Source organism: Salmo trutta, chromosome 32, assembly GCF_901001165.1.
Source record: "Salmo trutta chromosome 32, fSalTru1.1, whole genome shotgun sequence".
Classification (NCBI taxonomy): domain Eukaryota; kingdom Metazoa; phylum Chordata; class Actinopteri; order Salmoniformes; family Salmonidae; genus Salmo; species Salmo trutta.
In genome coordinates, this window is record NC_042988.1 from 23,454,922 (window position 1) to 23,478,199 (window position 23,278).

The window sequence follows — 23,278 nt, forward strand, 5'->3', positions numbered from 1 at the left end:
ACTGGATTATGAGCTGTCTTGTTTGATAAATGAACAAAAGAAGTAGGCAGTGGCATGGTGCATATAGCCATAGAAGCACAGTGACATTTGCCTCAATGCCGTCATATTTGTGGTTTAATGCGTCTTATTGGGGGTGTGGCTTTCATCCACCCATCCCATGATAGTGAATGTCATTCCAGTAATTCTGAATGTCATTCCAGTGCACTGCTTACTATGAATTGTATCTGATGGTGATTCCATATTTAGGTAAAAAGACAAATAATGTCCCGTTTGGACACTGACAAGTAGAGAGCATCATTTTCTATTTATTTTTTGCTCAACCCACACTTTTTTGAAATACGTTAATCAAATACAACCACCGACTGTTTCCTTATTGAGATTCAATTTGTACATGAATATTTGCGCTGAGTTGCCATTATAGAGCAACAACAATGAGCAAACAGTCAGTGGTTGTATTTGATTCCTGTTTTTCAAAAAAGTGTGGATTTCAGCAATCAAAGAAAGGCACGAAACTACAGAGGACAAACAGGTACAAGGTTGACATTTCATAATTGGAAAAACTTTTTTTATATTGTCGTTTTGCAAATCGATGTAGTCATTGCTAGGTTCCACAAAGCCTGGTCTTTACTCCTCTCAGTTGATGAAATTCATCAGAAACTTCCTTCACCGTGGAGTTTAGTCTGCTAAGGAACACTCAACTCCATTATCTTAATCTTATATCGAGGCGTAGTTGAGTTTTGATAACTGGTCACTCGATTTGCTAGCAACAACATTGAGTCACGCTTACCTGTACCTATGTTTGTCCTGTACAACTTTTCCTCATTTGTGTTGCTCAACTGGAGACATATCAGCCTTGACATAAGCCTACTAAAAACTCAGATGAAATTGGCACATGTGCATTCACGCTGAGTTGAGCAACACAAATGAGGGAAAAACTTGGTTGTAATCAATAAAAGTTTTTATTAAAAGTATGAATTTCAGCACTCGGTTAGACCCCTGTTGTACAAGCCAAACATAGGTACAGGTAAGCATTTTCAGAATTTACATTTTTACAAGTATTAATTTACTTATTGTGACTCAATCTTGATGCTAGCAAATCGCGCGACCAGTTATCAAAACTCCACTCCACCCTGATATAAGAGAACAGTTGAGCATTCTTCAGCTAAATTAGGTTAGGGTTATGGTTCCGGTTGGGCTAGGTTAGATTTAGGTAGTGATGTCCCAGGGATGCCCGATAGCACTAACTGTCTGGAGCTGCTGAGTCGGAGGAGCGTGTGTAGGACTGTGTAGGACTCAATGCGGCCAGCAGGTCAAACAAAGAACTAAAATTAACGAATCGCTTAGAAAAACAAATCCTGACTTTTGAGTCATTAAAGAGTCGTTCAAAAAGAATGAGTCGTTCAAATAATAACGAATCGTTTGCGAACTACAAGTCAGACTCCGAAAATGACAAAGAGACACCAAAGATACTGTGAGAAACGGCTAATAAGTATTCATGCATTTTTACAGTAGGCCTATTTTGTTTAAGCTAACCATCTTTACCAGTCATATCCTTTGCCTTTATTTATCCGTAATTTTATTTTCATCCGTTACTAAACTGTGTCAAAGAGGGACAACATGAATTCCAAAATGATCAACAATAAGCTGCGCATGACTCACTTGGAACTCATAGGCCTACTAGTCAGTGAGGTTACAAAATATATAAGGTTTTACTTTAAGGTTTCAACAGGAACATGACTCAAATGTGTAGGCTATGTGTATTATGAATTTGATCTCCTTAGAGGGCCTTACATCAGTCACCCTTGTACAAGGATAGATTCAGGTATGCCTAGGCCTACACTGTGATGGATGGTAAGAAACCCTCTGTCTGCATTCGATTTTTTTGGAAAAGTCACTGGTTTTAGCAATAAAGTGACATTTAAAAAATGCAGACACTGTTGTAAGGGACTGTAATAAAAGTTTGGATTGGAAAATATGGCTTTTAAGCATGTACACTACATGCATGTGGACACGCCTTCAAATTAGTGGATTCTGCTATTTCAGCCACACACGTTGCTGACAGGTGTATAAAATTGTTAGTCGGGAGATCCTTAAATTGGTTTCCATGGTCGAGCAGCCGGACACAAGCCTAAGATCTTCATGCGCAATGCCGAGTCAGCTGGAGTGGTGTAAAGCTTGCCACCATTGGACTCTGGAGCAGTGGAAACGTGTTCTCTGAAGTGATGAATCACGCTTCACCATCTGGCAGGCCGACGGACTAATCTGGGTTTGGCGGATGCCAGGAGAACGCTACCTGCCCCAATGCATAGTGCCAACTGTAAAGTTTGGTGGAGAAAGAATAATGGTTCATATCCCATTAGTTCCAGTGAAGGGAAATCTTAACACTACAGCATACAATGACATTCCAGATAATTTTGTGCTTCCAACTTTGTGGCAACAGTTTTAGGAAGGCCCTTTCCTGTTTCAGCATGACAATGTCCTTGTGCACAAAGCGAGGTCCACACAGAAATGGTTTGTCGAGATCGGTGTGGAAGAATTTGACTGGCATGCACAGAGCCTTGACCTCAACCCAATCGAACACCTTTGGGATGAATTGCAACACCGACTGCGAGCCAGGTCTAATTAGGTCTAATTGCCCAACATAAGTGCCTGACCTCACTAATGCTCTGGTGGCTGAATGGAAGTCCCTGCAGCAATGTTCCAACATCTCGTGGAAAGCCTTCCCAGAAGAGTGGAGGCTGTTATAGCAGCAAAGGGGGACCACATACTTTTGGTGTCCACATACTTTTGTCCATGTAGTGTGAGGTCCAGGAACACCGCGCCCCTGACATTGACAAAACTGTCACACAAACAGGTATTGCAATGAATTCGTAAAATAAAACATTATTTTATGGACTGAAATGGAAAAAGTCATTGAGTCTGTGTTTCCATTAATAGCACAAACTGGTACACTCATTAGTGCAACGGCAATGGAGTTTATAGAAATGTAAATGTTTCTAGGCTACTTGGCACTTGTGGTAAATGAAGAATGGTAGTTCGATGTGACAAGAGAGCAGCAGAGAGCTCGCATCATCACGAATACCAGGTGAAAATAATATTCTAAAAGGTTGTATTTTCTTACAGAGAGCAAATGAGGGGGTTATTAGTTCAATACATCTCAGACACCCTGAGCCACACTCACACAGTGAAGGAATTCTCTGACGGGCATTCCAAATGGGCACTTCAGAAGCAAAAATGATGAAAGACATCAAGAAGGAGGCCGACAGAATCAACCTGAACTTTGACCATGTCACCAAATATAAGGTCAATTCCAGGGCACAGGCCAAGGCGTTTGGGGAGTTCATAAAGAGCAGCCTGAGCCTGGTGACTGCAGACAGTAAGATTGAGGAGCAGGAGAATGACCTGGGGGCTGTAATGAAGGATACTGGGGGATGGAGAAGCTGGACTATATTGTAGATGCTGTGTAGTGTCTGGCGATCACCTGTCTGTGTTTGAGGAGAACGGGTTCCTCTGTCTGCCTCAGGGGACGAGCCATGCCAGTGTTCAGGCTGTCATCATTGCTGCCAGAATGACCTGCACTCTCCTCATCTATTTTAAGAGGGATGCTAAGCCCTTCTTTATAACCAGCCTCCTCAATGTATAAGTACTGGCCTTCTAGGTGAGCAGTTGCATACAGATCAGCCAGGAGCTTTGTGACAGGATAGAGGAAAGGTAAGTGGAATGCCCATCACAATCCACCACTGTAGCTTGCCTAGTAGGCTATAGACTGGTGAGGAGGGGGAGTCTACCGTGTCCGGAAGCAACTTCACTATTCATTTTCTGGATTCAGGCTAACTCAAAACATAGTTTAAGCTTTGTTTGACTATTTACAGTCACAGCTGATTTTCGGGATTGTATATTGATTCTTTCTCCTTAAATATTTGTCGTCTGATGTATTCGTTTCAGTCTCTGAATTGTTTAACCAAACTTTTCGCCACCAGCTCCTGATATCAGGGCATATATACAACAATCTGTGTCCTGAAATAGCCTAGTGTGCATGTGCGGCCAGCTATATCCTGTCCCAAGCCTGTTGTCCCCTGGCTAAACTAGCTGGTTAGCTCAACTATGCTAGTTTTCGTCCTCATTGCCAAACTTCATAAATACTGCACCCTCAACTTCAAAAGTCCTTTGCTACAATCATGTAACTAAGAAATTCAAGAAAATTGAAAATGATTTGTTTTGTTGAATAGCCATGACTGGTTTGAGCTATCTGTCGTGTCATAAGACAACGTTGATGAAGGATATCATTGTTACTTAACGCAGATCCAAGTTCTATTTTGAGATCCATCAGCATCATTGGCATAGGGTTAGCTGGTCGTTTCTGACTGGTCTTGGAACTGTGACAACAGGCAGCCTCTCCCCGCTTGGCTCGATGGGATATGTAGTGATTTTTCCAACATAGCCAGATATGTACACATAGTCTTGTACCTTTAACCTTTTTTTAAACGGACTATCTTATTTGCTGATTTAAATCATGTTTTATTAATATAATGAGTAATCGAGGAATGTCACAACTTAATTGACACAAAAAAACTGGAAAAAATAGCAACTCTACAGAGCGCCAATGGCTACAATGAATGTCAATGACTTCCTGAAAGGAATGGTCCGCAGAGCTCCCCCTCACCACTCAATTAGTATTAAAGTAGTACTTTCAATGTTCTTCAGTGTCATTATACATACATTTGAAAAAAGATGCTGCGACAGCCTGAAAGTAAATTTGAGGAAGATCCCCACAATTGTATTTGTTTATTTAAAATGGCTGTAAAAAAAGCATGGTCCTACCTAGTAATTACACACGACACAGTATATTCTCTTTAATACTCTTGTGTGTGTATATATATATATATACACACACATTTCACCTATTCTTAACATTCTGTCATAAAGATCAACTTCACAACCAACGTTTTTCTGTGTTGATGTGTTGATGTGTTTCCACCGCAAAATGGACAAAAAGAGTAGAATCCACTCAGATGCTTTTACACTATGATTTGACTATTAGATGTTCAATGTTTATTTAGATTTTTTTTTTAATTATTTTTTTTAAGGAATAGTTTTACTATACGTTCAGTTCACATTACAGGGTTGACCTTAGCCTGAAAACCCAAATTGAATTTAATTGAACTCTACATCGGGCAAAAATGAGCATTTGTCCTCTCACGACCTCTACAAGCCAGCATGTTGAATACAATTATATTTTAACTTACTTTACTGGTTATCCGTGCGGTTGGTCTTTTGCAGGTAGGAATGTGAGACAATATATCCACAGGAAAGTATAATTAAATCAACTTTTCAAAGCACTGGTAGTGCGTTCAGATTTCTATCACCTGAAGCATGACACAAGATGAAAATACATGCACGCAACACATGCATACTTGCAGAGCTCGTGCATCTGTTTACATGGTTCTGCGCATGCTTCAGGTGTGATTAATATGTGTCCGGGGGATCCCTGTGTCTGTGGAAACCAGGGATATCGCCCAATGCAAGCCATTTCGATCTACGGTGTCCACAGATCGATTTAAAATGGGGGCACTACAGTGTAGATAAATAAAAAAAATGAAGCTTCACTGTCCGAATACATATGGAGGGAGTGTACTGTATGTATATTTGAGTACAGTAAATAGATGTTGAATCTCTCTCCCTTCTGTTAGGAAGGACCAGCACCTCAGAATGACGTTCCTGTTCCAAGGGGCTGCTCAGTGCTTCATTGGTCTGTTCAGCCAGCGCCGACCCAGGATGGAGCAGTTTCTAATCGATCTGGAGGAGAATGCTGTGCAGCTGGACAGGATGAAACTGAGGGCTAAGATCTCCAGTGTGGCAGGCAGCTCAGTGGGGGCGGCTGGAGGGATCCTCTCTATCGCAGGCTTAGCTCTGTCCCTAGTCACTGCTGGGGTGTCATTGGGTCTCACCATTACAGGAGCCAGCCTGGGGTTCACCAGAAGGGTCAACAGTTTAACCACTGGTATCACAGAGATGAAGGTCCATAGCATCCATGAGAAGAAAGCCAGAGAAGACTTCCAGAGTTTCATGGAGGATGTGGAGAGTCTCCAGGAGTGTCTGGATGATGTGGCTAGAAAGGAGGCGCTCCTGGGGCAGAGAGGGTTGGATGTCTTAGTTGGAACAGGGAAGGCTATTGGCACCTCAGGGGCCATCGGAAAAGGTATTGACTCCATAGTGGACTGTGACTCTGGTTTGAAGGCAGTGAAGGCCTTTACAAATTAAGATCAGATCATCAGCACTGGTAAATTGGCGTGCCAGGACGGCAAAGCTCTTTCTATCCCCACCAATGTCTTATTCATTGGCTGGACTCCTGGCAGAGGATCTATGTCTCGCTGTGTAGAGGTCTATTCATGTTAAAGAAGAGCCAGAGAATCCTGGAACACCCATTTTACCATCTGGATGAAATGCTGAGAGTAAATAAGTCTAAGAGCTCTATTCAATCTGTATCACTGAAAAGTTACAGATTACGCAATAGAAATGTAAAGAATTTCCGATTGAGCCGATATATGCAACGTTTACCGTGAATGCAATCTCCGCTGCCTTTACATTTCAATCACGCTGTAACACTGAACTTCCACAATACGGATTGAATAGAGCCCTAGGATGAGTATAACATAGCAGGATGACAAAATTATTTACCAGTCTTTGAGGTCTTTGAAGAGGGGAGTTTGTGCCCCTGCAGAAGCAGTTTTCATCAATAATTCAGTATATTAAAGCTGATAATTTAAAGTCAATTATACAATTTGATGTAAAGCAACAATTAAAAAAATGTATTGATTTACCAGATTGGTCTGTAATTCATTTAGGAAGATAATCCACTGGTTATTGGAAGTAAACTAATTTTTAATCCGACATTAAACAATAACAGTTATTGCATTATCCACAGCATAGTCATCCTATTGAATTATGATCCATTGTAGTGATTTCCTTTTTATGTACTACTGGAAATGGTCTGCATATCATCTTTAAACTATCTCTGGGATTTACTTTTTAAATACTATATGTATCAGTAGAAACTGAAAGCTTTGTTTGGTGTTACAGGTATAAATTCAAGAAGGCCACTCAGAGCGGTGATATATGTTATGGTTGACCACCATGTAAAAGTAAGTGTACCGTATCTTCTAGTTCTCTATATTTCATAAAATGTACTTGGGAATTGTGTATTAATCCTGCCTTTTGATGAAGACAATTCATCTACAACCTATTTTCAGTCTCTCATAGAGAGGGAAAGGGAGTACAGTAACCAAAGCTGAGGAGGGTCTGAAAGGCTTTAAGGGGAAGCTAGCTTCCATACGAAGGATTTGGAGGAAGAGACAGAGTAGGTAGAGTAGGGGGCCAGAAGAGAGATAACATATCCACTAGATTGAGCGATGTTTATCATTAAAACCTATCAGCTGTCCACCAGACCATGTAATGAGCCAACACCAACTGACACGCTTCAGTGAATATTTCCTCATAGTATTTTCTCACCATTAAAGGATCCAATTGCATTCTCATAATGTTTCCTAAATCTGTTTTTTTGTCTAGGAACTGTGTAAATACATTGCACTTAAAGCAGCACTGTAATGTTACAATTGTACATATTTATCAACATTTGATAATGTACTCACTTAAATGTACATGTATGTGTGTTTTTCAACAGCATGTGTGGTGAACAGCTGAGATCCTACATCAGCCCCACCACACCTCACCTGGTCTGACCTCAGGATCATTGGCAGTCAGAGCTGTAAGACACAATAAAAGAGAAGAGGGAGATTAAGACTTTGCTGACTTCCTGATGACACACGCATAATGTGTATACTAACTGACATGTACTGTTTGATAGAATGTAGAGTATTCGCACAAATACAACACCATGACAGTTTTCCCATGTTTTGAATGCACAAATTTGCATGATTTCTCTTATTGATGTGGACCCCAGGAAGAATAGCTGCTGCTTCAGTAACAGCTAATGGAGATCCTAACAAAATAAAATACATCAAAAATGTCAATGTGAATCATTATAACTGCTATTACCAAGCAAAAGCAATCACAAACTGGCTCTGATTATCACAAGGTACAGTGTGTGTGTGTGTGTGTGTATATATAGCTGCCTTTGATTACCACACTTGACTGTTGCCAAGGCTACACTGAGGCAAGACACTGGCTGTAAAAAGCTATTGCCTCTCAGGCTGTCCTATGTGAGTCCTCCTGCTTTTGTTTCCTTGTATGCAACATTTTGAAAAGTGATTCCTGTTCCAGGCCAAAGTCCAGAGATAAATGATATGGGCAAGGGATTTACACTTTCTGTACATATAGGATTACATATAAGGAGCTCATGTTTAAGGATGATTTATAATCACAATACGTTGTGTGGAAGCAAACAATATCAGTTAAAACATATGCAAAGAGTTCTTATTGTGTTCTGTTGTACAACACAATGCTTTTGTCTTGCTGTACATGACTACAGACTGCATCACTGTGATGTCCGGTATTCAATTATGTCATGATGAAAATGAGAAAGCAGTACAAATGACCAATTAAAAAACAATTTATTTAAACAAATTTTACAAGGGTATTTCAGAACACCAGCAACTAGGCATATTATTGTTAATACAAATGAGACCAGACATGAACAGTCCCTTTTCATTTAACATCTCGTAAAAATGTTTTCACACAAGTCAGCATCAGAATAAATTGCAGTAACATGTTTCATTGCCTTTAAGGGCCAGATCGAAATTTACTGGGGGGGGGGGGGGGGGGGGGGGGTCAGAATTGTGAAGGGTTGTCAAACTTTGTTTTTGCTTTGGGGAGGGTTATGTGTTTTTTGGGGGGACACGGGGAGGGTAGTGCAAACCTGGTTTACATTTGCTCTTCTGCTTGTATTTTTCCTATAAACAATGGCTTGACTTACTTTTGATATTACCCTAATAAAGTTTAGAAACATTTGTGAAGGTTTGGTATGGTCTGGTCTGGTATGGTATGGTATGGTATGGACACTGTAAAATCCATGGAGAATTAGAGCACCTCCTCCCAGCTGCCCACTGCACTGAGGCTAGGAAACACTGTCACCACCGATAAATCCACGATAATCGAGAATTTCAAAAAGCATTTCTCTATGGCTGGCCATGCTTTCCTCCTGGCTACCCCAACCCTGGCTACCTCCTGGCTACCCCAACCCCCACCAACATATCGTCCGAGATTCCTAAAGATTGGAAAGCTGCCGCGGTCATCCCCCTCTTCAAAGGGGGAGACACTCTAGACCCAAACTGTTACAGACCTATATCCATCCTGCCCTGCCTTTCTAAAGTCTTCAAAAGTTAAAGTCTCCAAGTTAACAAACAGATCACTGACCATTTCGAATCCCACCGTACCTTCTCCGCTGTGCAATCTGGTTTCTGAGCTGGTCACGGGTGCACCTCAGCCACGCTCAAGGTACTAAACAATATCATTACCGCCATCGATAAAAGACAATACTGTGCAGCCGTATTCGTTGACCTGGCCAAGGCTTTCGACTCTGTCAATCACCGTATTCTTATCGACAGACTCAACAGCCTTGGCTTCTCAAATGACTGCCTCATCTGGTTCACCAACTACTTCTCAGACAGAGTTCAGTGTGTCAAATCGGAGGGCCTGTTGTCCGGACCTCTGGCAGTCTCTATGGGGGTACCACAGGGTTCAATTCTCGGGCCGACTCTTTTCTCTGTATATATCAATGACGTTGCTCTTGCTGCGGGTGATTCCTTGATCCACCTCTACGCAGATGACACCATTCTGTATACATCTGGCCCTTCTTTGGACACTGTGTTAACAAACCTCCAAACGAGCTTCAATGCCGTAGCCTCCAACTGCTCTTAAACGCTAGTAAAACTAAATGCATGCTCTTCAACCAATCGCTGCCCGCACCCGCCCGCCCGACTAGCATCACTACTCTGAACGGTTCTGACTTAGAATATGTGGACAACTACAAATACCTAGGTGTCTGGTTAGACTGTAAACTCTCCTTCCAGACTCATATTAAGCATCTCCAATCCAAAATTAAATCTAGAATCGGCTTCCTATTTCGCAACAAAGCCTCCTTCACTCACGCTGCCAAACATACCCTCGTAAAACTGACTATTCTACCGATCCTCGACTTCAGCGATGTCATTTACAAAATAGCCTCCAACACTCTACTCAGCAAACTCGATGCAGTCTATCACAGTGCCATCCGTTTTGTCACCAAAGCCCCATATAACACCCACCACTGCGACCTGTATGCTCTCGTCGCTGGCCCTCGCAAAATATTCGTTGCCAGACCCACTGGCTCCAGGTCATCTATAAGTCTTTGCTAGGTAAAGCTCCGCCTTATCTCAACTCACTGGTCACCATAACAACACCCACCCGTAGCACGCGCTCCAGCAGGTATATCTCACTGGTCATCCCCAAAGCCAACACCCACTTTGGCCGCCTTTCCTTCCAGTTCTCTGCTGCCAATGACTGGAACGAATTGCAAAAATCGCTGAAGTTGGAGACTTATATCTCCCTCACTAACTTTAAGCATCAGCTATCTGAGCAGCTTACCGATCGCTGCAGCTGTACATAGCCCATCTCTAAATTGCCCACCCAACTACTTACCTCATCCCCATATTATTTTTATTTACTTTTTTTGCTCTTTTGCACACCAGTATTTCTACTTGCACATCATCATCTGCACATCTATCACTTCAGTGTTAATTTGCTAAATTGTAATTACTTCACTACTATAGCTTATTTATTGCCTTACCTCCTTACTCCATGTGCACACACCGTATATAGATTTTTCTATTGTGTTATTGACTGTACTTTTGTTTATCCGATGTGTAACTCTGTGTTGTTTTTTTGTCGCACTGCTTTGCTTATCTTGGCCAGGTTGCAGTTGTAAATGAGAACGTGTTCTCAACTGGCCTACCTGGTTAAATAAAGGTGAAATAAATAAAAGAATAAAATGGTGTGGCTATTATTAAACTTGAGCTACTGCAGGCCTATGATACAGTATGAAGGCAGTGCGTCCTGGAGCTCCAACTGACTTCGACAGTTGAACTTGATGTGAGGAAGACTGTTCCAGGCCTACCAGAGTTAATCCTATAATCTAACAATAAAATGCTTATTATTATACAAAATATTTGGATCGAAAATGTGCAAATTACCCTCATTCTGTACATCTATATCTGTATATGTCATGACTTCCGCCAAAGTCGGCTCCTCTCCTTGTTCGGGCGGCGTTCGGCGATCGATGTCACCGGCTTTCTAGCCATCGCCGGTCCATTTTTCATATATCCATTTGTCTTGTCTTGTTTCCATACACACCTGGTTTTCATTTCCCCAATGAAGCTACTTGTATTTAACCCTCTGTTTCCCATCATGTTTTGTGTGTAATTGTTTCATGTTGCTGTGGTGTCTTTTTACGCGCTTTACTTTTGTTATGTTCCATGTTTTGTTCCGTGCCAGGCTGACACTGTCTTTACAGATGAAGAATACATCCAGGCCATTCGTGCTGCTTTGGCTTCCTGGAGCGCCAACTTACTTGCGCTTGAGATCAGATCTTCTCTTCTAAGGACTTTCACTGCCTTCAAAGCTGAGGAACGGTTAACTAGGGAGTAAATGCCTTATCCGATGGCCCCAGTGGGGGCAATCACCTTCCATGCTCCAACCATCCCTAATCTGCCCCAGGACGGGCTTCATATTTCTGACCACATCCTCCAGACACTCCTGGAGAGACTCCACGACCCACTGGTGACCCCCAGGCTGACCCCTGCAATGGTGAGAGCCAGTGACACCCCAGCAGTAACAGGAGTCAGAGCTAAGCCCACGATGGATAGGATCCCTCCAGCCACCCCCACTGAGCTGCCTGCCACACTGGAGATCTTAGCCCAAAGCTTCATCCTGTCCAGCTGCACAGCATTCTCCACCAGCTCGGCAGGAACTACTCCATCCTGGGTTGGCGCTGGCTGAACAGCCCAGTGATGCTCTGTTCAGCCCTTTGGAACAGGAATGTCAGTCTGAGAATGGTGCCAAAGGGGATAGCTGCCGTTTTACGGGCTCCTAACCAATTGTGCTATTTTGTATTTTTTTCGCATTGTTTGTAACTCCTTTTGCACATAATGTTGATGCTACCGTCTCTTATGACCGAAAAGAGCTTCTGGATATCAGAACAGTGATTACTCACCTCGTACTGGACTAAGATTCTTTCTTTAATGAGTCTGATGCAAAGGATATAATGTTGCTTCCAGACAAGGCCCAAATCAAATCAAATTGTATTAGTCACATGCTCCGAATACAACAGGTGTAGACCTTACAGTGAAATGCTTACTTACAAGCCCCTAATCAACAATGCAGTTTAAAAAAGAAGAATAAGAAATAAAAGGAACAAGTAATTAAGGAGCAGCAGTAAAATAACAATAGTGCGACTATATACAGGGGTACTGGTACAGAGTCAATGTGTGGGGGCACCGGTTAGTTGAGGTAATTGAGGTAATATGTACATGTAGGTACAGTTATTAAAGTGACTATGCATAGATAATAACAGAGAGTAGCAGTGGAGTAAAAGGGGGAGGGGGGGGCAATGCAAATAGTCTGGGTAGCCATTTGATTAGATGTTCAGGAGTCTTATGGCTTGGGGGTAGAATCTATTTAGAAGCCTAAATTGGTTGAGCTCCATTTGGAACTATCCTACCAACGGGACATAAAAGTCATTGCTGAACGATGACACGGATAATATACAGTTGGCTGGGTTTTCTGTGCATCGGCAGGACAGAACAGCAGCGTCCGGTAAGACAAGGGGTGGGGATGTATGTCTATTTGTCAATAACAGCTGGTACGTAATGTCTAATATTATGTAGTCTCAAGGTATTGCTTGCCTGAAGTAGAGTACCTCATGATAAACTGTAGACCACACTATCTACCAAGAGAGTTTTCATCTATATTTTTCGTAACCGTCTATTTACCACCACAAACCGACACTGGCACTAAGACCGCACTGAACGAGCTGTATAAAGCCATTAGCAAACAAGAAAATGTTCATCCAGAAGCGGCACACCTAGTGGCCGGGGACATTAATGCAGGCAAAATTAAATCAGTTTTACCTCATTTCGACCGGCATGTCACATGTGCAACCAGAGAAAATACAAAAAAAAACTCTAGACCACCTTTACTCCACATACAGAGACGCGTACAAAGCTCTCCCTGGCCCTCCATTTGGAAAATCTGACCATAATTCTATCCTCCTGATTCCTGCTTACAGTGAGGGAAAAAAGTATTTGATCCCCTGCTGATTTTGTACGTTTGCCCACTGACAAAGAAATGATCAGTCTATAATTTTACTGGTAGGTTTATTTGAACAGTGAGAGACAGAATAACAACCAAAAAACACAGAAAAACACATGTCAAAAATGTTTGAAATTAATTAAATTGATCGAGTCCTCTCCTGTATTCCCTGTTCACCCACAACTGCATGGCCAAGCACAACTCCAACACCATCATTAAGTTTGTGTCGTCAGCAACGATGGTAGGCCTGATCACCAACAATGATGAGACTGCCTATAGGGAGCAGGTCAGAGACCTGGCAGTGTGGAGCCAGGACAACAACCTCTCCCTCAACATGAACAATACAAAGGAGATGATTGTGGACTACAGGAAGAGGAGGGCCGAACACGACCCTATTAACATCGACGGGGCTGTAGTGGAGCGGATCGAGAGTTAAGTTCCTTGGTGTCCACATCACCAACAGACTATCATGGTCCAAACACGCCAAGAAAGTTGTGAAGAGGGCACGACAATGCCTTTTCCCCCTCAGGAGACCGAAAAGATTTGGAATGGGTCCCCAGATCCTCAAAAAGTTTGACAGCTGCACCATCGAGAACATCCTAGTATGGCAACTGCTCGGCATCCGACCGTATTACAGAGGGTAGTGCGTACAGCCCAGTACATCACTGGGGGCAAGCTTCCTGCCATCCAGGACCTATATACTAGGCGGTGTCAAAGGAAGGCACAAAGAATTGTCAAAGACTCCAGTCACCCAAGTCATAGACTGTTCTCTCTGGTCCCGCATGGCAAGAGCCAAGTCTAGGTCCAAATATCTATGCATAGTCACTTTACCCCTACCTAGATGTAAAAATTACATCGACTAACCTGTACCCTCGCACATTGACTCGGTACCGGTACCCCTGTAAATAGCCTCATTATTGTTATTTTATAGTGTTATTTTCTTTTTTATATTTTCTTTAGTTTATTTAGTAAATATGTTCTTAACTTTATTTTCTTAAAACTGTATTGTTGGTTAAGGGCTTGTAAGTAAGGATTTCACGGGTAAAGTTTACACCTCGTGTATTCGGCGCATGTGACAAATACAATTTGATTTGGTCGATCCTGACAGAGGGGGAAGCTGTCTATTTACTGTATTCCAATAGAATAGTTCTTGAATCTTGTTAAAAATGTCAACATAACAATTCTGTCTGCCCTCTCCTTGATGTCCCTCATCATTTCCAGTTCTGTCTCCCTCTGAAGGGCCCATTTGGAATGCCTGTCGCTGAACTCCCTCACTGTGTGAATGTGGCTGAGGGTGTCTGAGATGTACTGGCCCAAGATCTCCACCTGTAAAAAAGAGGGCTTCAGTTAGGAGCTTTACTATTGAATGCAGGATAATCAGTATATCAAATTACAAAGTTGTAGATACAGAGTGCCTATCCAACTTTAACCTTTTATTGAATGGCCTTTATTGAAAACCTTTGATTCTTTGTCAACACTGCCCTCTGTTGTCTATGTAAAGTAATCCAACAACACAGTCATTTATTGCCCCAAGTTATTAATAGTCTCACCGTGACATGGCGCTCTCCCAGTTTGGTTGATATTGTTACTGAACTGAATTCTAGTTGCCTTGGTCATGTCCATTAACTGTGGATCAAATAGTCAACAATCATGAAACATCGAAGTATACATTTCTCTTCTGAAATAATTTAGAATCAGTATTCACAGACATGGCATGGCTTACATGGTGTTTAGATACTTTTCGAAGTACAACATTTCATTTGTGTAAAAAAAAAAGGGATTTATTAAATCTCACTCACCTTGACTAAGACCCTTATGCACGGTGACAAAACTGTAATGTAGTCTCCTTAAATAGATCAGCATGCTTCGATTCGGCTGGCGTCCAGCCGAATACCAAACGAGCGGGGTTGCCAGGTCGAGCTTCAATTTCTGGTCAAATGACCAGACAAAACCAGCCCGAAAACGAACCTACATGTGCAGCAAGAGAGGAGTTGCCACATTTATCCAATAAAGCCTTTTTTCATAACATTATGGATTAAATGAATAAAGAATATCGACGTAATTTGTGACAACGTAGGCTAAGAACCAAAATTCAGTTTTCCATCAAAATAATAATTATTGCAAGTTTAAGAATATGTCGCAAGAGAAAATATAATTTGACCTTTTTTAACTCGTTGATCATTTTCCATCAATGGATGTCGATTTAATTTGTTTGGAATGCTATGATTAAGCAATAAGGCCCTAGGAGGTGTGGTATTGACCATTATGAACTGGGGGGGGGGGGGGTTTGAGCCCTGAATTCTGATGGTATGACGAAACATATGTTTTTCCTGCTCTAGTTATGTTGGTAACCAGTTTATAATAGCAACAAGGCTCCTCGGGGGTTTGTGGTATATGGCCAATATGTGTCGGGGAACTCCGCTTTGCGTCATGTGTAAGAACAGCCCTCAGCCGTGGTATCACTGGCCATATACCACACCCCCTCGAGCCTTATTGACTAAATATACCACGACTAAAGCTGTTCTTAGGACACAGCCCTTAGCCGTGGTATATTGGCCATATACCACAAACCCCTGAGGTGCCCTATTGCTATTATAAACTGGTTACCAACGTAATTAGAACAATAAAAATGAATTTGTTGTCATACCTGTCATACACGGTCTGATATACCACGGCTTTTAACCAATCGGCATGCAGGGCTCAAACTACCCAGTTTATAATTGTAAATAAATCCAGTTTGCGCATGTGCATAACTATAGATAAATTCGACAGGAGAGTTTGAGTGATGAAAGTTGGACAGATGATCTTGAAATCTCTGTGCAAGAAGCACTTAGATGAACTTCAAAAAAATGATGTCAGGTATTTTCAGGCAGTTGTGCCTTTATTATGTGCCAGATGTTAAGACTACAATCCATTATGAAAGGGATATTTGCAAAATTGACTTGTGTCAATCGGCATAGACTACTGACTAAAATCTGGGTTTATAATTGCAATTCAACTTTGCCATGGTTTGTTGAGCTAGATGCAGGTAGCCTGGCCCCAGATAGGCTAACATCTCATTTCAGGGAAAGTCCACAATGAAACTGACATTAAATGTGGAGAATGATACATTTGCAATACAGCTGTGACCATGATCACAATTGATAACTTCTAATTGAATTAACTAAACATGGCTGAAGTTATAGGCTATTTATTACATTTATTAAAATGCCAGCTCCAGGTAGGCTACACAAGTTGCACAAATGCATTTGCAAAGACTCCAGTAATATCGTCATTTCAGCATATTTATTGTATGAAATGGTAGGCTACAGTAGCCTACAGTAGCCTACAATGGCATATAAATTAATAGCCTACTTGATGCAAATGTATCATTCTACACATTTAATGTCAGTAGCATGCGAGGGAGTTTCCACTTGATCAGCACTTGAGACCCAAGAACTGAGCATGAGTAAAACCCTTCCCACGATACTGTTTTCTATAAGAAAAGTCCACACTGAATTTTTGGGGTCCTCTCTGAAGTTCTGGAGACTTCAATAGACCCAGACCCGCTTCTGATAATCCTGGGAGTGTCCGATTCCCTAAACGGATTAACCAACTCCCAAAAACAACTCATCTCTTACAGTCTCATTTCGGCAAAAAAATTAATCTTGTTGATTTGGAAAAAGAGGGAAGCGCCCTCTACCAAATTATGGCTCAGCGAATTGGCAAACACTGTACACTTAGAAAGAATTAGATATTTTTTGAACAATAAATTATCAACATTTGATCAAATCTGGCAGCCTTTCCTCTCTTACTTGGACCAGGCGGCGCTGTGAATTTGCACTTAACGCACTCTCAATGGTCATACGGTAATCTACCTTTGGGCAGCGTGTGCTGGCCCCGCCACCCGAGCAGTTGGGAGGGGAATAGGGTGGAATAAGGGGGGATAAAGTGTGGTATAAGTGGGGGGGCTACATCGACCCTTTTTTTATTTTTTTATTTTTTTATTATTATTTATTTTTTTATTTTTCTTTCCACCTGTCCTTGTTTTGTATGTCTTGTTTTGTAATATTTGTTTTGTGCCCAGAACTCTGGGTCTTTTGGTTAATGTCTGTTCTCTTATGTTTAGATAAGAACTGTAAACTTGTCTTTTATACCTATACACCATTCTTGTGTATGTGTTCAATAAAAAATATTTGAACAAAAAAGAAAAGTCCACACTGAGTGAATTTATCTAAAGCTCTCTAGCGCGACTAAAGTCGTTTTCCAGTGCTTTGTTGCCGTTATATCAGGTCTAGCACTTTAATATGTTTTATGGAAAAGGGTTGGAAATAGGTTTCTCCATAATGACTAATCTAAATTGCCTACCTACAACAGGTAAAAAGTTGTCACAAGGTGCGCATGCTGCTCTGTCTCCGTAGCTCAGCTGCCTGCTGCACCAGTCTCTCAACCAGTGCTCTGAACACACACACAAAGTCAAAGTGTAGCAATACTTCCCGAATGCAGAATGTATTTTTTAACTGACAAATAAAATCAATCCAAATTGTGCAGTTGCCAATTGATGAATGGAAAGAGACATCTGTTACAAAAGACCAAAAAGTTAAATGACATTCAGAGATTGTCAAGCCAAGCCTTCGATACTGGGTAAAACTACAAGGTAGGAAGGGATATATTTTCTGTTTGTAAAGCTTGAGATAGTATTTTTATGTCACGCCCTGATCTGTTTCACCTGTCCCTGTGATTGTCTCCACCCCCTCCAGGTGTCGCTTATTTTCCCCAGTGTATTTATCCCTGTGTTTCCTGTCTCTCTGTGCCAGTTTGTCTTGTATGTTCCGTCAAGTCAACCAGTGTGGTTTTCCCCTGTACTCCTTGTCTATTCTCTTTTTGCTAGTCTTCCCGGTTTTGACCACTGCCTGACTCTGGACTACTTTCCTGCCTGCCTGATCATCCTGCCTGCCCTGACCTTGATTCTGCCTGTCCTTCAGCACCTACTGGACTCTGAACTGGTTTTGACCTTGTGCCTGTCCATGACCATTCTCTTGCCTACCCCTTTTGGATTAATAAACATTGTAAGACTCCAACCATCTGCCTCCTGTGTCTGCATCTGGGTCTCATCCTTGTGCCTTGATCATTTATTGTGGTATTGAAAACACAAACCATGATATTGAAGTGCCCAAAGTCGGTATGCTTTATTTATTGTTTGTGTGATCATTGGCACAGAAACCTGTTGGTGGAAAATTTGTTGTATATATTTGATAAATTATAAATGTGGCATAAACATTTTGAAAATCTGGTTCACCCCTAGCTGATCATTGTCTGCAGCCAGCTCTGATCATAGTGTATGAAACTGGCAGAGAGAGAACTCTGTCTGCAGTGGTCGGCAAACCCTCAACCTTCTGGCCCGTAGCCCTGCGTCGCATTAACTGTGCCACACAAGCATGCTGAAGTAGTAAAGTCGATATCCACGATTATAAACACAGGCTCGGTACAGTTATTGTTATTTGTGGTAGTAAAAATGATTTAGAATTAATTCTATGAGGGGGGAGGGTGTTCAGTGTATTTTACAGTACAAGGGGAGGGTCATGTGAAATAATGTGTAACTTTGGGGAGGGTGTCATCAATTTTTTAGGACACCTTCATTTGGACAAGCCCCTCCCCCCAGCACTAGCGGTTCTGGGGGGGGGGGGGGGGCAGTGCCCCATTGTGACCCCCCTAAATGTGGAGTATGAAATAATTTTTACATAACTAATTTTTGCTATCACTCTTTTTTTACATCCGTTATTAGACAGTGGCAACGATGATGATTATGAACATGGTCTTTTGCCTGCTAATGCCTGCAATGCAGTGAAGAAAACGATATGGCAACAATAACGTCTAATGTAACTGGCCCCTCTAACAGTACAACTGGACCCAGCTTGGCCCCCCCAGTTGAAATGGTCTAGAACCGCCACGGCCCCCAGTACATTGAATCTGTCCCTGTGTGAGAAGTCTTCAACTTCCAGTGAAGTGAGGAAGATGAGTCTTCTGTGTATGAAGGTGCATGTCAGCAGCACAATATTGGAAACATTACATTTCACTTTCAGTATTTTGACTACACCGAACACATATTTTGGAAACATATGGCCATGATATTAAACAGACTACGTTAAAAAAGTGCCAAGCTGAATACGTGTCACGACTCCTGCCGAGGGTGAATCCTCTTCCTGTTCGGGTGGCGCTCGGCGGTCGTCGTCACCGGCCTACTAGCTGGCACCGATCCCTTTTTCCTTTTCTGTTGGTTTTGTCTTTATTATTTGCACCTGTGTTCACTTAGTGATTAGTTGGGTATTTAAGCCCGTTTCCCCACCTGTTCTGTGTGCGGGCTTAATTTCGTTCTTCCATTGTGTTTTGTTTCGTGGAACGTGTTTTGGGTCGTTGTATTTTTATTACGCCCTATTGTATTTTGGGTGTATACTCTTTTTGATGGTGCGTTTAATAAAAGCACTATAGTAAACGCTATTGTTTCCTGCGCCTGACTCCACACCCACAACGTCAGTCGTTACAATACGTTTCATGAAAGTGAACAGATTGTTTTATTTCTTATAACATTAAATTGTAAAGTTGATTATAAAATTAGACTTGTGTACAGAATGATTGATGAAAATGAAAAAAAGTATCACCTCTTTATTTTTACTTGTTGAACATTCTAAGTGCCACTGTACAGTATGTTTGAGAGGCCCTAACTTCAAAGACTGTTAAGTCATTTATGTTGTCCTACTGCGTCATACACATCGATTTCTTCCCTCTCAGCTTCTCCTCCAGAGGGTAAAATGACTGCTCCAGGATGATCTGACTTTTCTCTAATGTTAATAGACCTCTACACAGCGAGTCATGGATCCTCTGCCAGGAGTCCATCTCTGTGCGCCACAACGCTGATCTGGCACGGATGAGCTGGGATCTCTCACTCTTGCTGCCTTTGGCCAGGCTGACGCTGTCTTTACAGATGAAGAAAACATCCAGGCCAATGAAGAGGGCGTTGAGAGTGATAAAACCAGCCCGCGCCGAGCTGGAGAGGGCTAGTGGGGTGCCTTTTGCCACCTGTCCAAATTCCGGGATGTCCTCGACTAGCTTGGGCAGGTTTTGTGCTACTTTGCCTTCCTGGAGCGCCAACTTACCAGCGCTTGTGATCAGATCTTTGTTTCTAAGGACTTCTGCTGACTTAAAACCTGAGGAAAGGTCAACTAGGGAGTCAATGCGTTTTCCGATGGTCCAAGTGGTGGCAATCACCTTCCTTGCTCCAACCATGTTCACCCTGCTCTGCCCCAAGATGGGCTCCATATTCATGGCCACATCCTCCAGACACTCCTGGAGACTCTCCACGTCCTCCATGAAACTCTGGAAGACTTCTCTAGCTTTCTTCTCATGGATGCTATTGACCGTCATCTCTGTGATACCAGTAGTTAAACTGTTGACCCCACTGGTGACCCCCAGGCTGACCCCTGCAATGGTGAGAGCCAGTGACACCCCAGCAGTGACAGGGGTCAGAGCTAAGCCCACGATGGATAGGATCCCTCCAGCCGCCCCCACTGAGCTGCCTGCCACACTGGAGATCTTAGCCCCCAGCTTCATCCTGTCCAGCTGCACAGCATTCTCCTCCAGATCGGTCAGAAACTGCTCCATCCTGGGTCGGCGCTGGCTGAACCGGCCAATGAAGTACTGAGCAGCCTCTTGGAACAGGAATGTTAGTCTGAGGTGCTGGTCCATCCTGTCGGAGGGGAAAGATATCGATGTACTGTTTTTCAATAGACTAGTTCTTGAATCTTGTTAAAAAATGTCAACATAAGTTTTAAGAGAAGAACCAAACCATGGCAGAATAACCTACCTGATCTCACTTAGCTGATTCAAATGGTCCATCATCTTTTGTATGGACTCTTCACTCACATCACCAAGGTTGACCACAGGGATGTCGTTCCTCTTTTTCCAAAACAGCATTGGACTGATGGAGCTACTGTAACAATGCATATTCATTTCAACATAACATTTTATTGATTACATTATTTTGTGGCATTTGAATTATATCACATAAGCCAATGACCCTTGTCAAATGACACATCTGAGAAGGACAAAAATGAAAGGAAAATAATACAACTATGCTAATATAATATAAATGCTGATATTAAAACTGTGTGAGGGATCTTACCCAAGTTTACTCTCAGGCTGTTGTCTGATCTGTAATCTAGAAGGAAAGAATGGACTTCAAGTGTTTGTAAAATGGCAATGAAGAACATTACATAAATGAATGTTGAAGAAATTGTGATGGAAGCTCCACTTACCCCTTCTCCATTCTTTTACAGAGCTGCTGGCTGATTTGTATGTATCTGTCCAGCTGGAGGGCCAACACCTCTACATTGAGAAGGCTGGGCATAAAGAAGGCCTTAGCATCCCTCTTAAAATAGATGAGGAGATGGCAGGCCATTCTGGCAGCAATGATGACAGCCTGAACACTGGCAGGGCTCGTCCCCTGAGGCAGACAGAGGAACCTGTTCTCCTCAAACACCAACAGACAGGTGACCGCCAGACACTCCACAGCATCCAGGAAGTAATCCAGCTTCTCCAGGCCTCCCAGGGTGTCCTTTAGTACAGCCCCCAGCTCCTTCTCCAGCTCCTCACGCCTACTGTCTGCAGTCCCCTGGGTCAGACCGCTCCATACGAACTCCCCAAACGCCTTGGCCTTGGTCGCTGAGTTACGGACATGGTCGAACTTAAGTTCAATTCTGTCTGCCCTCTCCTTGATGTCCCTCATCATTTCCAGTTCTGTCTCCCTCTGAAGGGCCCATTTGGAATGCCTGTCGCTGAACTCCCTCACTGTGTGAATGTGGCTGAGGGTGTCTGAGATGTACTGGCCCAAGAGCTCCCTTGTTAACGCTGATCTGGAAGAAAAGTAAGCTTCAGTCAGGAGCTTTACTATTGAATTAAGGATAATCAGTATATCAAATTACAAAGTTGTAGATACAGAGTGCCTATCCAACTTTAACCTTTTATTGAATGGCCTTTATTGAAAACCTTTGATTCTTTGTCAACACTGCCCTCTGTTGTCTATGTAAAGTAATCCAACAACACAGTAATTTATTGCCCCAAGTTATTAATAGTCTCACCGTGACATGGCGCTCTCCCTGCGTTTTGACATTTCCCAGTTTGGTTGATATTGTTACTGAACTGAATTCTAGTTGCCTTGGTCATGTCCATTAACTGTGGATCAAATAGTCAACAATCATGAAACATCGAAGTATACATTTCTCTTCTGAAATAATTTAGAATCAGGATTCACAGACATGGCATGGCTTACGTGGGCAAACATGTTTAGATACTTTTCGAAGTACAACATTTCATTTCTGTAAAAAATATTTATTTAACCTCACTCACCTTGACAAAGTCCCTACTGCACGCAGACAAAACTGAAATGTAGTCTCTTTAAATGGGTCAACATGCTTCGATTCGACTGGGGAACAGCCAAGTACCAAACGAGCAGAGTTGCCAGGTCCAGCTAAAATAACTAGATCATTTACCAGTCAACCTACCCACAGGTCCTGAAAACCAACCTACATGTTGCAGCAAGAGGAGTTGCCACATTTATCCAATAAAGCTTTTTTTCATAACATTATGGAGCGAATTAAGAAGGAATATCGACGAAATTTGTAATGACCTAGGCTAAAAAGCAACATTCGGTTTTCCATCAAAATAATAATTATTTCAAGTTTAAGAATATGTCGCCATATACCACAAACCTCTGTGGTGACTTATAGCTATTATAATCATGTTACTAACGTAATTAGAACAGTAAAACGTAATTTATTGTCATACCCGTTGTACACGGTCTGATATACCACAGAGTTCAACCAATCAACATTTAGGGCTCAAACAGATAAATCCGACAGGAGAGTTTGAGGAGAGTTTGAGTGATGTAAGTTGGACAGAGGATCTCGAAATCTCTGTGCAAGAACCACTTGGACAAACTTAA

General features: G+C 42.2%; 1 protein-coding gene, 1 long non-coding RNA gene and 1 pseudogene across 4 annotated transcripts; 1 reads left to right on the top strand and 2 right to left on the bottom strand.

The window, feature by feature from the left end:
• Positions 1-3,130: 3,130 nt before the first annotated feature.
• LOC115170697 (uncharacterized) lies at positions 3,131-6,396 on the top strand (annotated as a pseudogene).
• A 7,891-nt stretch (positions 6,397-14,287) lies between these two features.
• LOC115171466 (uncharacterized) lies at positions 14,288-15,183 on the bottom strand. The gene is made up of 3 exons (XR_003871203.1): positions 15,102-15,183; positions 14,853-14,928; positions 14,288-14,628 (listed from the first exon to the last, which is right to left on the bottom strand). It is a non-coding gene; the product is annotated as an uncharacterized LOC115171466 (long non-coding RNA).
• A 4,371-nt stretch (positions 15,184-19,554) lies between these two features.
• On the bottom strand, positions 19,555-22,815 carry LOC115171465 (uncharacterized). 3 transcript variants are annotated; one of them, XM_029728294.1, is made up of 6 exons: positions 22,684-22,815; positions 22,416-22,509; positions 21,594-22,190; positions 21,461-21,496; positions 21,143-21,265; positions 19,555-21,025 (listed from the first exon to the last, which is right to left on the bottom strand). In XM_029728294.1, exons 2-6 carry the CDS (start codon positions 22,445-22,447, stop codon positions 20,035-20,037), a joined length of 1,779 nt encoding a protein of 592 aa, XP_029584154.1. In that variant the 5' UTR covers positions 22,448-22,509; positions 22,684-22,815; the 3' UTR covers positions 19,555-20,034. The 3 variants fall into 3 exon arrangements, with proteins under 3 accessions (XP_029584154.1, XP_029584155.1, XP_029584153.1); XM_029728293.1 differs by having other exon boundaries at positions 19,556-21,025; positions 21,143-21,268; XM_029728295.1 differs by lacking the exon at positions 22,684-22,815 and having other exon boundaries at positions 21,143-21,268; positions 21,594-22,185; positions 22,416-22,502.
• Positions 22,816-23,278: the final 463 nt, after the last annotated feature.